Source organism: Rana temporaria, chromosome 13 (assembly GCF_905171775.1).
Source record: "Rana temporaria chromosome 13, aRanTem1.1, whole genome shotgun sequence".
Lineage (NCBI taxonomy): Eukaryota > Metazoa > Chordata > Amphibia > Anura > Ranidae > Rana > Rana temporaria.
The window spans coordinates 95,032,942-95,048,521 of record NC_053501.1 but is presented as its reverse complement, the minus strand read 5'-3'; the positions used below and the strand labels follow the sequence as shown (position 1 = coordinate 95,048,521).

General features: G+C 39.9%; 1 protein-coding gene across 1 annotated transcript; it reads right to left on the bottom strand.

Annotated features, from left to right (window-relative positions):
- Positions 1–862: 862 nt before the first annotated feature.
- On the bottom strand, positions 863–15,134 carry LOC120920082 (immunoglobulin alpha-2 heavy chain-like). The gene is made up of 4 exons (XM_040331996.1): positions 15,101–15,134; positions 6,407–6,742; positions 3,465–3,761; positions 863–1,069 (listed from the first exon to the last, which is right to left on the bottom strand). The coding sequence occupies exons 1-4, from the start codon at positions 15,132–15,134 to the stop codon at positions 1,059–1,061; spliced, it is 678 nt and encodes a 225-aa protein (XP_040187930.1). The 3' UTR covers positions 863–1,058.
- Between the last annotated feature and the right edge of the window lie 446 nt (positions 15,135–15,580).

Genomic DNA, 15,580 nt, shown 5'->3' with positions numbered 1-15,580 from the left:
AGTATCCATCTAATCTCTTCTTGAGGTCAAACTAAAACACATGTGATTTGCACTTTCTTCTGTTTCCTGGAAAATACTTAATTTCCTTTCTTCAAACTGACCATAACAAACACATCTAGACCTGACAAACAAAGGGACACATATCTTAAAAGGTTTTATATTTTAATGTTTTTATTAAAGAAAAGAGCAGAATAATCAGCATACAAAGGCCAATTTTTAAACCAATACAGTTTCCAAAGAAAAGTACTTCTAATCATCACAATATCAGTACCTTGTGTAGAAAAGAACAAAAATAGCACAAAAACAAAACCAACCCCTATAGGAGCCTAGATACCAGTATAAAAACATACGTAAGTGGGGTAGGTATCAAAAAGAAATACTGCGTGATACATAACATGGAATCTGTATAAAACTCCTGAGAGTCTAAAGAGCAGGCAGGATTCTAAAATGACCTAATGCAAATCGAAAACAAGTACATTCAAGAATTAATAAAGGGAAAGAGAAAGAAAGAAAAAGAGAGGAAATAAGGAAAAGAAAAAAAAATAATAAATAGTAAAAAAAAAAGGAAAAGTAGAAAAGTAAGAGAGTAGAAGAGGGTCAACCCAGAGCTCATTAAGGAACCGAAATAAAGTGAATCCACGGATCCCAGATTTTCTCAAATTTTTCAGAATTATTATGAAGTATATGTGTGAGTTTATCATTTACCATAATCCAATTTACTTTATTTTTAACAAAGTCCAGAGGTACACCCAATTGTTTCCTCTTAAAAGGTTTTAAGGGTTTCTTTATTTAGAGACTTTCAATTGAGTAGAAAGGCAAATATGAAATATATATTACATGTTTCCTCAGTCCAGCCAAATAATGTAGGAGCCTTACTATATATATACATACTATATATCTCAGCCCCCACCCTCAAGTGTCTTACGTGGCTCCTACTTAAAAAAATCTTAGAATGGTGCCATAGTTTTGTGCTTCTATAGAGCCAGTTAGTATGATGTCAAAGACTTCTAGAAAATTAAGAGATTAGTTGTCCATGTCCATGTTTGCCCATCAATGTTTTACGTACATCCTGAAATATAAAAAAAAAAGTTGACAGATTTTACCGTTTAACTTGAATAAAACATATTGGTCCTATTATTGCATTCACCTATCTGTATTCTCTAGGTGGCAGACCCAATAGTCCTCTTCTGTGGACCCAAGATCAGCAACTCTAGTGAAGCTTCATTTACAGGCCTACTGTTATACTCCAAGCTCTCCACCCCCATCTAAAAAAATCCTACATATCTGCCTATCTTTGACTGACCTAAAGCCTCAGTCATGTGACATTAAGGGCCCAAGTCTTATGCCGCGTACACACGATCGATTTTCGGCATGTAAAAAACAATGTTTTTTCCAACTTCATTATTAAAACGACGTTGCCCACACATGGTCGTTTTAAAAAAATGCTCTAGCAAAGAGCAGTGACGTACGACGGCACTATAAAGGGGAAGTTCCATGCGGATGACGCCACCCTTTGGGCTGCTTTAGCTGATTTTGTGTTAGTAAAAGACGGTTCGCGCTTTTCTGTCTGTTACAGCGTGATGAATGTGCTTACTCCATTACGAACGGTAGTTTTACCAGAACGAGCACTCCTGTCTCATAACTTGCTTCTGAGCATGCAAGGGTTTTTCACGTCGTTTTAGCCTACCCACGACCATTTTTTACAACACAAAAAACGACATAGTTTAAAACATCGTTAAAAAATGCAGCATATTCCATTTTTTTTTTTTTTACGCTTTTCAGAACCCGAAAAATGATGTGAAGCCCACACACAATCGTTTTAAATGACATTTTTTTAAAACGTCTATTTTTTTCATGCCAAAAAACGATTGTGTGTACGCGGCATTAGTCTTAGGACTAAAATGGCATTTTCGTCCCATTTTAGTCTTTTGTAATTGTTTTAGTCGTATTTAGTCTACTAAATCTCCAGGACATTTTAGTCAACTAAAATCTCCAGTACATTTTAGTCATCTAAAATCGAATGGGTGTAGTTAAAATGTAATGCATGTAGAGAAATTGCATTTCTCTACAATTTCCAAACTCATTATATACTGCTGGAGTGAAAAATGTAATATGTTATTATTCATGTTATTGAGGTATGAACATGCACTACAGACCAGTGTTAATTTTGACGTCAAATTTTAATTTAGTTTTAGTCTTTTGACTAAAATGGCATTTTAGTTTTAGTCCCATTTTAGTCTTTTGACTAAAATAACAATTTTAGTTTTAGTTGTATTTTAGTAATCTCAATTGTTTTAGTCGTATTTTAGTAGACTAAAATGGTATTAAGTTAGTCGACTAAAAGGTTTTAGTCTACAAAATTAACACTGTACGTATGGGGCATCTGGTTCTCTTTGGGTGTCTATACTACTGCCTGAATGATGTGGACACTTTCTTTTTTTATTTAGTTTTAATTTATTCTTTATTGAGAAATTATTCATATACAAAACACACCCACACTGGTGTGAGAAGATAAATAAAAGAACATTCATATTTCCAGATTTTTCTATCCCCATTAACCATCTCCCCCCTTTCCCATAACCCACTTCCCCCCTTCCCTTGCCTGTACTGTCATCCTCCCTTCTTTTTCTACTTCATCATCTGTCCGTTTCAGTCATTCCCTGCGCATATTTATCTGACAATTTAAAAACTCTCCATTTCTCCCATGTTGCTCTATATCTTTCTTCCCTTCCCTGCTCTCCGCAGTACTCCATTTCGCCGGTATGGTCTACTTGTTGTATCCACTCTTTTATGGTCGGTTTTGTTGTATGTAGCCATCTTTTTGGGATTAGACCTCTTGCCTTGTTGAGCAGGGGCAGGACCAAAGTTTTATTAATATTGTTTTTTTGTTTTATTTGTAACGTGAAACAAATATGTCCAGGGGTTTTGTGGAATCCTCTCTCCAGTTATTACTTCAATATACTCTCGGATTTTCTCCCAATATGCTTTTATTTTTGGGCACTCCCACCATATATGTATTGTCGTTCCCATTTGCAGTTCTTCCGACATAGCGGGGAATTATTTGGGTGAAGTTTATTAATTCTCTCTGGGGTCAGGTGCCAGCGTGACCCAGTTTGCTTTGATCGTAATTATATCAGATGCACAGTCATATACTGCTCTAATCATTTGTGTTTCCTTAAATTTTTTACCCAGTTCCTGTCCCCGTTTTTCTATGATAAATAGTGTTCCCTGTGGACACTTTCTATTGGCTTTCCAGCAGCATGCTCCTGAGCCTGTAGAAACACAGCCTTTGGCTATTTAAAATAAATGTGTGTGTATATAATATTATAGCACTTTTGTACACTACTTTTCAAGGTCAGTTGACAATTTATGTTATTCACCCTTTAGCTGTTTTCTGTAACTCAGTAAGGGTAATGTAAGCAAAACATTTCTGCAGAAAATCTAATAAAGTGTAGTATTATCACCTCTTGTTGGTATTTCCCAGGGGACCATGATAAGAGAAGAATTCAGCCAGACTTCACAGGTCACGTGACGTCCATTGTCCCAGGTGTCTCTGGAAAGTGTGAAAAGCCCTAGGACAGTCCAAGTGCCACCAGGTTCCTCCAAAGTGATGACATCACCTTTGTGACGTGTTCCAGAGATTTTCCAAGTCACGTGACCTAAAGACATCCTGACTACACAAGCCAGCTGGATGGTACTGTAAGGAGGAGGAGAATACTGAGGAGCCAAGAGATAGATATAACCATTGGGTATGGAAATATCTGTAAATGTGAGTTTATGTAAGATTAGTTAGTGCAGAATAAATTGTATATAATTTTTCATAAATATAATATAATATAAGTATTATATTTTAAGTAAAATTTAAGAAAACCCAAAGGGTTGGCGCTGCGCTAAAAATTTGTTATGATAAAAAATTGTGATAAGTGATGTTATGAACAAACAAAGAAAAAGTATATAGCAGCTAGCACTAAAATGTGTACAACAAATTAACAAGCATAAATGTAAAAAGCAGTGCAGCGCTAATATTAGTGATAAAATGCTTATATACAATTAAGTAATAGCAGTGAAACCAAAAGAAAAGAAAAAAATTGCTCTTTGAAAAGAGACCAAATGAGTAAAATAAATAAAATGAATATGTGATGGAAAAGACAGCAAAGTCCGTTTAGAAACCCAATCTTAAAAAAATGTGTCTCAATCAAGTGAAAAAGAGTCCTTAATTAGCAAAATGTGATGAGATCTTGATTGCTGTGAAAAAGGTGTTCACCCATGCAGTTTGTGAAAAGAGGATTGGCCGCTTACCAGAGGTAAAGACTGTTTTCCACCAGTCTTATGAAGCCTATGGGAAGTCTGGTCTCCCAATACCTTTTCTGCAAAGTTAAACCTCAGTAATCGCTCCGGATATCTTTCACAGTTTTTTCTATTCCATAAACTTCAGAACAGCAATATTTTTTTTTTTTTTTTTTTTCACCACACAGCAGCTTTGGTATAAAACGATGCCACCTGTGGCACAACAGCTGAGATGCTCATAGGGCTGGAGATACAAAGGCTCAGGGAGGGGTCCTATCATAATCTCCCTGTAACTGATCTTTCTTCATTACCGATTTTTCATGCCTTGTTCTGAACTGTGTGAAGGTGACCATCTTAAGACAGACATGACTTTGTGCCCTCATATCAGAAAAGGCTCAATGATGACTGGGGTCTGATGACCGGTAGGGTAATGAACAAGAAGCAGCAGGAGAGGTTGAGAAAGCTTAGACCCAAAGAAAGCGTGATGCAGAAGCAGGGAGAGTTTCCTCTCTAACAAGGAGAACAGTGCATAGCTCAAAATTGTACCTCTTTGAAACCAAATACCTGTTTCTCATTTCTCTCCTCAGGAAACCCTTTTTGGCTGATGTATAGACTTATATATTAAATACTTTGGGCCAGATTCATAAAAGGGATACGACGGCGTATCTGCTGATACGCCGTCGTATCCCTGTTTCTATCTATGCGACTGATTCATAGAATCAGTTACGCATAGATATCCCTAAGATCCGACAGGTGTAATAGTTTTACACTGTCGGATCTTAGGATGCAGTACCGTGGCCGCCGCTGGGGGGAGTTCGCGTTGTAAACCAGCGTCGGGTATGCAAATTAGGAGTTACGGCCGATCCACGACGGTTTTTCGCGTTCGCTACGTCGCCGCTAGTATAGTTTCCCGTCGCAAAGTTACACTTTTTTTTTGGTGCCTTATCTTTAGTCAGCAAGTGTATTGCTGTCTAAAGTATGGCCGTCGTTCCCGTGTCGAAATTTAAAAATCAACGTCGTTTGCGTAAGCCGTCCGGGAATACGGAAGTACGCTACGTGCGTCGCCGTTCAAAAAAATGACGTCACGGCGCGCAAAGCACGGCGGGAGTTAGGAAACGGAGCATGCGCAGTAGGTCCGGCGCGGGAGCGCGCCTAATTTAAATGGGACTCGCCCCATTCGATTGGGCACGCCTTGCGCCGGACGGGTTTAGGATACACCGCTGCAAATTTCCAGGTAAGTGCTTTGTGGATCGGGCACTAACTTGGAAAAATTGCGGCGGTGTAACTTAAACCAGTTACGTTACGCTGCGCCCAGGCTATGTGAATCTGGCCCTTTTTAACTACAAAAGTGCACCAAACCTCTTATCAAACCTTTGAATTATTGCACTTGTAAATTAAAAAAAAGGCAGGATAAAGGAAAAGTAGTGATAAAAAGGCACCGTTGGGGCTAACCAATAATTGTATGTCATATAGAGGTGTAGCACGAGTGTGACCTTTGCCTATATACTATATTGGAGAGATTTTCTAAAACTAGAGCACTTAGAATTTTGGTGCAGTTGTGCATGGTAGACGATCAGCTTCTAACTTCAACTTGTTCAATTAAGCTTTAACAATATACCTGGATTCTGATTGGTTTCTTTGCAGAGCTGCAACAGATTTTCACTCTCCGGGTATAGTAAATCCCCCCATTGTGTGCTTTTATCCTACCTCAAAAAGTTGGATGTCTGGCATAGTAGTGACATCACTAAATCTCATTCCAAATCCAGTGAGACTATCAGACAGAGACATTAGTGCCTTACAGGCTCTCATTCTGCAGATATACAGCTATGAGGCGTATGGTCAAGGAGTGTCAAGGCACCCTCATGTACCAGGAAGTGCACTGGGAGGATATTAAGACAAAAGGAAAAACTTTCAGGTTACTGCATAGGCATATTTAACATTTCTAGACATTTCCTATAATAGGAAATTTTAAGTGCAGGGCCACTTTAAAATGGATAAATGTCCATAGTCCACTGTTAAATCAAATGTGATCGTATTTTCTCAGCTAATACATGAGAACTAAACTGAGCTTTAAACCTACCTGGAGTTCTATGTAAAATAATAAGTAAACATGGCTGACCTCTGGCAATAAGGGTTGTTCCATTACCAAAAGTAATATTATGTCTCAGATAGAAAGCACAGTAATATACTCCAGAGTCCAGTGTGCTTATGTTGTTCACTTCTAGAAGAGGTCTGGTGTCTTCCTGCTTACAACTGTACTTCTCTGTGGCATTGCTTTGTCTACAATCTGTAATTTTTTCCAGGGCCTCAGGCTTTTTCCAAACTCTCCGAAACCAGTAGAACTTTCTAATCTTCGTTAGTGAATCACAGTCGGCCAAACAGGAGACATTTACGGAGCCACCTGTTGGTGCAAAGAGGACCTCCTGAAGATAAAGACCAAGTCCTGCAGACAAGGCTGAAAGATATAAAGTGAAGTGGTAAAGTAAGGTAATTGGTACAAATAAAGTGGTTGAAGGACAATTTTACATAGAGATTTTTTTTTAGAACCTTTGGACCAAAGGCCTAGTGGAAACTCTGGTTAAAGTGATTCTATCAACTTGCTTAATCAAGTTCTCTAGATGACCCACTCCATTACCCACTAATATCAACCTACCCAGCACTTTCTGTCTGCCCTTTTTGCCTGCTAGAGTACATTTATTGTTTGAGCTCAGGTGGTCAATGTCAGATTTCAAAATATTATGACCTACTCGCCTCCCCATGTGACAACAATCGGAAATCACCTTTCTCTGGCCAAAGCACTACATTCTAGGAGGAAGGGGGCAGGGTCCAATATATCCAGAAGTACTGGGTATTTCCAAGGCCTCCAATAGGTGAATGGAGCAGCAGAGTTCGGTGGAAATGTGGTCACCAAAGGTGCGTAATAGCGAGACGGCGGTGGCACTATTATGAAAACCCTGAAAGTGAGAAATATGATACTTCTCTTAACAGTCACAAACATAGTAAGAACTTATAGCTGGATTCAGGTACGGCGCCGCATCTTTAAGGCGGCGTAGCGTATCGTATTTACGCTACGCCGCCTTAAGTCAGAGAGGCAAGTACTGTATTCACAAAGCACTTGCCTCCTAACTTACGGTGGCATAGCGTAAATGGGGGCGGCGTAAGCGCGCCTAATTCAAATGAGGATGGGGGCGTGTTTTATGTTAATGATTGGTGACCCGACGTGATTGACATTTGTTACCAACGGCGCATGCGCCGTCCGTGTACATATCCCAGTGTGCATTGCTCCAAAGTACGCCGCAAGGACTTTCGACGTGAACGTAAATTACGTCCAGCCCCATTCACGGACGACTTACGCAAACGACGTAAAAATTTCAAATTTCGACGCGGGAACGACGGCCATACTTAACATTGACTAGCTATTTGTTGGAATAACTTTACGTCGGAAAATGCCTTACGTAAACGGCGTATCTTTACTGCGACGGGCGCACGTACGTTCGTGAATCGGCGTATCTAGGCATTTACATATTCTACGCCGAACTCAACGGAAGCGCCACCTAGCGGCTAGCCTAAATATTGCACCCTAAGATACGACGGCATAGGAGACTTACGCCGCTCGTATCTTAGCCTAATTTAAGCGTATCTGGTTTCCAGAATACGCTTAAATTTACGATGGCGCAGATTCAGAGTTACGTCGGCGTATCTACTGATACGCTGACGTAACTCTCTCTGAATCTGGCTATTAAATTCTAACTCCAGCTAATTGTCAAAGTGTCAGTCCCAATGATGGAATTGGAGAAAAAAACACAAGACGACTAATCATACCGAAGGCAGCACTGGAGTGGATATGAGTATTGCAGAAAAATCAGCATTTTAAATTATTTGACATTCATTAAGGCTTTATAGTAACATCATCAGAAAATGTAAAAGGTAAAAGAGATGTACCTGCAAAAGAAGACAGTATATATTTACCTTTCTTGCTGCCAGCACTATTGAACTCCACTCTGTTCAGGAGGCATTGTCCCAGGGAGCCTGCTGGGAAAATCACCTAAAGCCTCGTACACACATACGGTTTTCCCGACGGGAAAACTGCGAGGAGAGCTTTTGGCTGGGAATCCCGGCCAACGGAAAAACTGCTCAAAAAACCACCGGACAAAAAGAGAACCAGCTTTGGACTTTTGTCCGGCGGTTTTTGGCAGGGAAAAACTGCAATGGAGCATACACACGGCCGGGATTCCCGACCAAAGCTCCATCGCAGTTTTAATGTCGGGAAAACCTCTCGTGTGTACGGGGGAAAGACTGACCGAGCAGGTTTTCGGCTTTCCCCTTGGTTTTCCCGGCGGTAAAAAGTCTGCCGGGAAACCCGATCTTGTGTACGTGGCACTAGTTGGATAGTTACATAGTTGATAATGTTCAAAAAGACATAGGCCAATTGTAAGAGGGATAAAAAAAATGTTCTTCCTGACCCCATACTGCCAATCAGATAAATCCCTGAATCAGCCTCTTATTGAATTTAAACATCCCCATAGACCTGTAAATTATCTAAAAAAAAAACTGTTTGAATTTTTGAACACTCTCAGCTAATACCACTTCCTGGAGAAGAGCGTTCCACTTTTTCACTGCTCTAAGCGTAAAGAACCCCTTTCTCAGTTTAAAGTGGTGTTAAATCCAAAAGCAAACATTTATTTTATTGTAGCCTATTGATTCTTATGCCCTGTACACACGATCGGTCAATCCGATGAAAACGGTCTGATGGATTTTTTAAATCAGTTATCCGATGAAGCTGACTGATGGTCAGTCGTGCATACACACCATCGGTTAAAAAAACGATCGTGTCAGAACGCGGTGACATAAAACACAACGACGTGCTGGAAAAAAATGAAGTTCAATGCTTCCAAGCATGCGTCGACTTGATTCTGAGCATGTGTGGATTTTTAACCGATGGACGTAGGCACGTGCTGGCAAACGATCGTTTTTTTCTATCGGTTAGGTATCCATCGGTTAATTTTAAAACAAGTTTCAAATTTTTTAACCGATGGATAAATAACCAATAGGGGCTACACACGATCGGTTTGGTCTGATGAAAACGGTCCATCAGACCGTTCTCATCGGATTGACCGATCGTGTGTACGCGGCATTAGAGGTGGTCGATGCTAAATTTTTCTATTGCTAGACTTTTTTTCCCTTACTTTCACCTGGTGATCTGGCCTGTAAGTCTATTGTTTTTTTAACAGAGGAAGCTATCCTGCAGATGTAGCAGTTAGAGGGTTGAGACTAACCATTTTCTACTGATAGGAATGCTTACAATGGTTAGCCTTTATTCCAAAGAAATAAAAATAAACTTTTACTGTAAATGCTTAAAAAGTGTGAGAGAGTTTGACTTCAGTTTGCTAGTGTATCTACATCTGCTAGTACATCAAACACCCCCCTCCCACTAGATTACCAATGCTGTTGTCCAAAGATGTCTCTGTTGCCCCTTTATTTTAGAGCATGGGTGCTCAACCTTTGACCTTCTAGCTAATTCCCATGTTGCATTGCATTGCTGACAGTTACAAGCATTACTCCCAAAGACAAATGCATGATGGAACTTGTAGCTCTGCAACAGCTGGAGGTTCACAGGTTGAGCACCCATAATCTAGAGCAGGGATCTACAAACTATGGCCCCCCAGCTGTTGCGCCACTTCAGGTCCCATGAGGCATTATAAAATTCTGACATTCACAGTCATGACTAGGCATGGTGGGAATTGTAGTTCCGGAAAAACTGGAGGGCCATAGTTTGGAGACGTCTGATCTAGAGGGTAGAAATTCTAATACAGGATGAGTGTTACTGTTTGAATCACCAAGTAAAATCAGAGGGGAAAAAGACTAAAAAAAGTGAATGCAGCAACCACATCTAATTATTGGTAAACTACAATATAATAATTTTTTCGTTTTGGGTTTAAACCCCTTACGTCCAGTCTTAAATTGTGGTCACATGTCTACAGGGTGGGCCATTTATATGGATCCACCTTAAAGCGGAAGTAAACCCATTTTTTTGATAGTTTAAAAAAACTGTTAACATTCCCGGCATGCTGGAAATGCTAGATGTCACATTTGCTTGTGCTCTCAACCAAACTGTCAAACCATCCAATGGCTGGTTTCATAACTGATCACATGTGCAGCATTGTGGCAGTTGCAGATTAAACCGAGGCCAAGATGGCAGCTTCCTTGGCTGAAAACAATAGGAGGGTTTACTTCCACTTTAATATAATGGGAATGGTTGGTGAAATTAACTTCCTGTTTGTGGCACATTAGTATATGTAAGGGGGGAATCTTTTCAAGATGGGTGGTGACCATGGCGGCCATTTTGAAGTCGGCCATTTTGAATCCAACTTTTGTTTTTGGTGTATCCACATAAATGGGCCACCCTGTACTTTAGGGACCTTACATGTATTGCAGTTTATATAATCACCTAAAGAGAATAAATGTAATCTTTGTAATTGCTCCTCATAACTGAGGTCCCCCAACCCCCTTAATTTTGTCACCCTTCTCTGAACTCATTCTAGTTCAAGAAAATCCGTTCTATGGATTCATGACCAAAACTGAACTGCATATTCAAGATGAGGCTGAACCAATATTTTATATACTGTAGGGGTAGAACTATAGATTTATCTCTGGAATGTAAGCCCTGGAATGTAAGCCGATTTAATATGTATTCTGCTAGATTTGTTAGCAGCAGATTGCCACCTGTGACCTAGAAGTACAATCATATCCATTTGCATGATATCAACTCTTGGAGGACCCCACTAATAGATACTATTATGTAAATGAAATATTTATGAGGTACAGTGTTGAATGCATAGCAAAATCCAGATATACGATATCCACTGGCATAATCTAAGTTCCTTTTCCCCTCCCCAAAGAATACTAACTACTTGGTTTGACAAGAACAATATTTAAAAAAAACATACTGGCTGTCACTTATGATACCATATCCATAATAAAGTCTTGAATATAGTCTTTTACCAGGTCCTCAGATATTTTACATACTATCGATCTTAGGCTGACTGTAATTTTCTGTCATAAATATTCCCTTGTTTGAATATTGCTTTATGCCAATAAGTTAGTACCATGGGCTATAGCACTAAATTGACAGACTCCTACAGTGACGTGGCTGCAGGTATTGCAGAGAATGGAAACAATTAGATTAATGGAGCGAGTGCATCATACTATTATGGATACTATGCATATATTTGACCGCAAATGGAGTCACTGGGAACCATATGGTGGCTGACTGGATTGTGGGGGGGGGGGGGAGGCGTCCCTTCAGCATTCTTCCCAATTGCACGGGCCCTTAGCCCTTTATGGAACATGGCATATCTCAGATTTTTCTCTTGTTTTACATTTTATTTATATTCTCTCTTTTTTCTCTTCTACTCTTCATTCTTTTCATTCTCATTCTTGTTATAACAAAGAATGATCTCAACAAGTTACATAGATGATACTTAGTTATTAGAGGTTATGGTTTCAAAATAAGATACAAGCGTTCTAGATACAATTACCCTTTCTGAATATGTGAACTGAACTACTATATATTTTGACTAACGAGACAGGATTCATCCTAAATTTTTCTCTTTGGAAATACAGCACACGGTCATGGGCGTCCGCTGAACTTTTTTCAGGGGAAGGCATCATTTTAAGGTCATCCATGCTCGGTCCTTTTTTGACAATGTCATGAAGGGGAGGGGCTTAGTCATTATCACATAAAGCGCAGGCATGCGAAGGTTTGAGAAACCTGATGCAACTATCAAGCAACTAGCAACTTTGAATAACAATATCATAAAAAATGGAGGCCCACCCCCAAGGAAATAACAACCCCCAGGATCAGTGCCAGTTTCTGCAATAAAAATCGCCAGCATTGGTGTCAGTAGCAACAACAATAACCCCCCACATCGGTGTAGATTTCTAGAATAGAAACTTCAGCATCTGTACCAATGTACATAATAATGATACTGGGACTTTAGCATGGTGTCTGTGGACACGCTGGGGCCGCCACTCTTAAGGGACTACATCTCCCATGATGCCCCCAGTCCCCAGAATCTTCTGATTGGCCCTCTGCTGTGGCCAATCATGGCGAGGAAAGCAGGAAGCAAGGCGGCGGCACGGCAAATCCAATTAGAGCCGCTCTCTCTCTTCTAGCTCCAGCTGACAGAGAGGAGGAGGGGGCGATCGGGGGAGATATGCAGTACAGCTAGCCGCAGCTCTCCTCTCCCTGTCACAGTGCCGCTGCCGAGTTCTCTGGTAAATGGAGCAGCGGAGCTGTGACAGAGAGAGGAGAGCCGCGGGCTGGCTGTACTGTATATCTCGCCCGATTGCCCCCCTCCTCCTCTCTGTCAGCTGGAGCTAGAAGAGAGAGCGGCTCCAATTGGATTTGCCGCCGCCTTGCTTCCTGCTCGCTGTTTTTCTCCCAGAGGATCATGGCACTGGTTTCTAGGGGGGGCAAGCGCCCTCCCTTGCCCTATGGAGCGGACGCCCATGCACACGGTAAAACCTTTAATGTATGAATACATAGAACTACGTCCATGTTGTGTATGTTCTTTATAGTTTTATATCTATAATCTCTGTATACGGAATAACTTTGTTATGCTTTTGATGCCTCAATAAAAGCGTTTGTATTAAAAAAAAATAAGTTAGTACCATTCAAGTCAGAAAGTCAAATGTCCTTAAAATTAGAAAAACATGCTTTGGCTATAACAGAATTAAGCTCTCCTTGTCCTTGTGATTTATTTACATTAGGTTTGTCTAATCTGCTTTGAACCTGGATTTCTTTCAGCCACCGAGTTACATTCCATACATTGTTATTAGCATTCCTGCACTGGCTGTCAAATGTGTCTTTTTGTTTGTATAAACTAAAGAGAAATACTTGTTACTAATAATACATCTGCCTTCCATTGATCACTTGTGACCAACTCCCTAAGTTCATTTTTGTATGGTCTATGTGTTATGTGGAGTGACAAGAGAGATATTGGCTGGAGAAAGCACAATAATCTGGCAACCAGGAAGTGCAAAGGCATGGCTTAAATAGGAAGTTTATGGGAGGAGCAAAGAGTTCAAGGTTCACCAGGAACAGTCTTTAAAGTGGAGTTCCACCCATTTTTTTATGTTTGTCTGTGCTGCATGCCCTAATCTCATAGTGTTCAGAATGGACAATTTTTATTTATTTTTTTGCTTGTAAATACCTTTATTTTGTAGTCCTTCATTACTTCCTCCTCCTTATTAGCCTAGGCTATTAAGTCACAAGGCTATTCGCAAGGGTTTCTGGGATAGGCATCATGTATCCCAGTAGTCCTTGCAAATAAACCTGACTGAAACCTATTACATCGCTTGTGCAGTACTGAGCATGTGCGAGATCTGCAAGGCTGAAATCCAGGAAGTCATACAGTCTGGCTTCATGATGCCCACACTTAAGATGGCCACGGTCTATTTCTAGATTATAAACTAACTAAATGCTCTAACAACCTAACAAAACGGACCTTAGTTTACAGACTAACTTTACAAGACTACATTAAGCTTGTGTATTACAGGGGTATTTATATTTAAAAAGTGAAATTGTGGGTGGAACTCCCCTTTAAGGCAAGATTGTCCAAGTAATTGTCCATGGAGCTCTCCAGCATTTCCTGTGGGGCTCAGCAAGAAGAGATACTGCCAGACATAGCAGAGGTTGCTGGTCCAGGTATTGGCACGGTATATTATTGCCTGTACACCTGCTAGCAGTTATTACACTGGATATATTCTGTTCCAGCCATACTACCCCTGAACTGATATTGTCCAGCTCTGGTATATTTATAGTGGGGTATGAACTCAGGGCTAGCCACCCTAACACATTTTCTTTACCAAATCTTCTTACTGTAACCCAACTATCTACCTCCTATATCTCCATCTCTCCACCCTCCCCTATACTGGTCCAAGCCAGCATCTAAAGGTTGACGTCCAAACTCCTCTCCAAGTTGTTAATGCTCCGAAGTGTTGCTAGTTGATCATTTAGATCCTCTATCCGGGATTCCAAACAAGCAACTCACTCATATCTTACACACAAAATTATCCTTCAAATGACTGTTTGGGGAGCGCTTACATAGTGCAGGATGTGTTTTGAATTACATTACCACTAACGGAAAACATAATTAACACCAACTAAATGGGGGAATAAAAAATTACAACACTGACCCAAACTACACTAATATTATAACTTTGTTTCAAAGCTTTACCTTGCTGTGCTGATTCTTATTTTAACACAGAAATGCACTTTACACAGCACACCTTGCACAGCTCAGAACTTTGCTTGCAATGTGACACAAATTAAAACCTCAGTCAGAAGTCAACCCAAAGTAAGTAAAGGTGTAAGATGATAATTTAAACAATATTTAAACCTAAAATGTACAAAGCTAAACCACTGCCTTACAATTAGCAGCTATTTCTTGCCTTATCAGGTGTATGTCAATAGAAAGCCAAATGGCCAATAGAATAAGTGCACATGGCAGGCTGCCAACGCTGTTGTTTATTGCGAGTCAGTGGCTTAACATTTTTGAGCCTCCAACAGGAAGTGTTGTTGCTGGCTGTCTCGGTATGAAAAACAACAAATTGACATCAAACAGTTTTCTTAAGCAAATATTTTTTCGTGAAACATACTAAACAATAGGTTTTTGGTGTACACTTTGACCTAAAAAATTGTTTCTGACACACAACACTTTATAGAAGACAGCAAATATTCTCAACTAAACCTAGAAAGGGAGAAGTAAAACTGATATGACATTTACAATTTTTTGTGATGACATGTTACCTGTAGAAAACAGCAAAAAGCTTTGGAGAGTCATGTCTGGTCCCCGGAGAGTAACAAAGTCTTCACCTATCTGGTAACTAAACAGAGACACGTATATGACTTGTACTTTCCTCTATTTCCTGCTAAATGCTCATTTTTTTTTTTTTTTCAAACTGACCACCGAAACACACCTAGACATGCACTGAGCTTTGAAAAAAGAAAAAAAGAAATAAAGAAATAAAAACCAGACTGAGCTTAACCTCAATGTGAAAAATTTACAATGTATCGCAAGATGAATATATTGTAAGAGAACCTATCAAAGTAGGGGTACAATCTACATAACCTGGATCAAAAACATGAAATTGCCTCCTCCATATTGTAATATTATAATGTGTAGCTCATAGCTTGATGTTTTTAAGGATTCCTAAAAAGGAAGTCTTGGGGTAGAATATGTTCCAGGACTAGTTTAAATTTGGGTATCATTCAATGTCCATTAAAAGA

Bases quoted from the DNA above. Each gene is read 5' to 3' on its own strand.
- LOC120920082 (XM_040331996.1), bottom strand. From the start codon at position 15,134: ATGACTCTCCAAAGCTTTTTGCTGTTTTCTACAG. The intron at 6,743-15,100 runs GTAACATGTCAT...TATATCTTTCAG, and splicing joins CTTTTTGCTGTTTTCTACAG to CCTTGTCTGCAGGACTTGGT. The intron at 3,762-6,406 runs GTCAGCCATGTT...TCACATTTACAG, and splicing joins AACAACCCTTATTGCCAGAG to ATATTTCCATACCCAATGGT.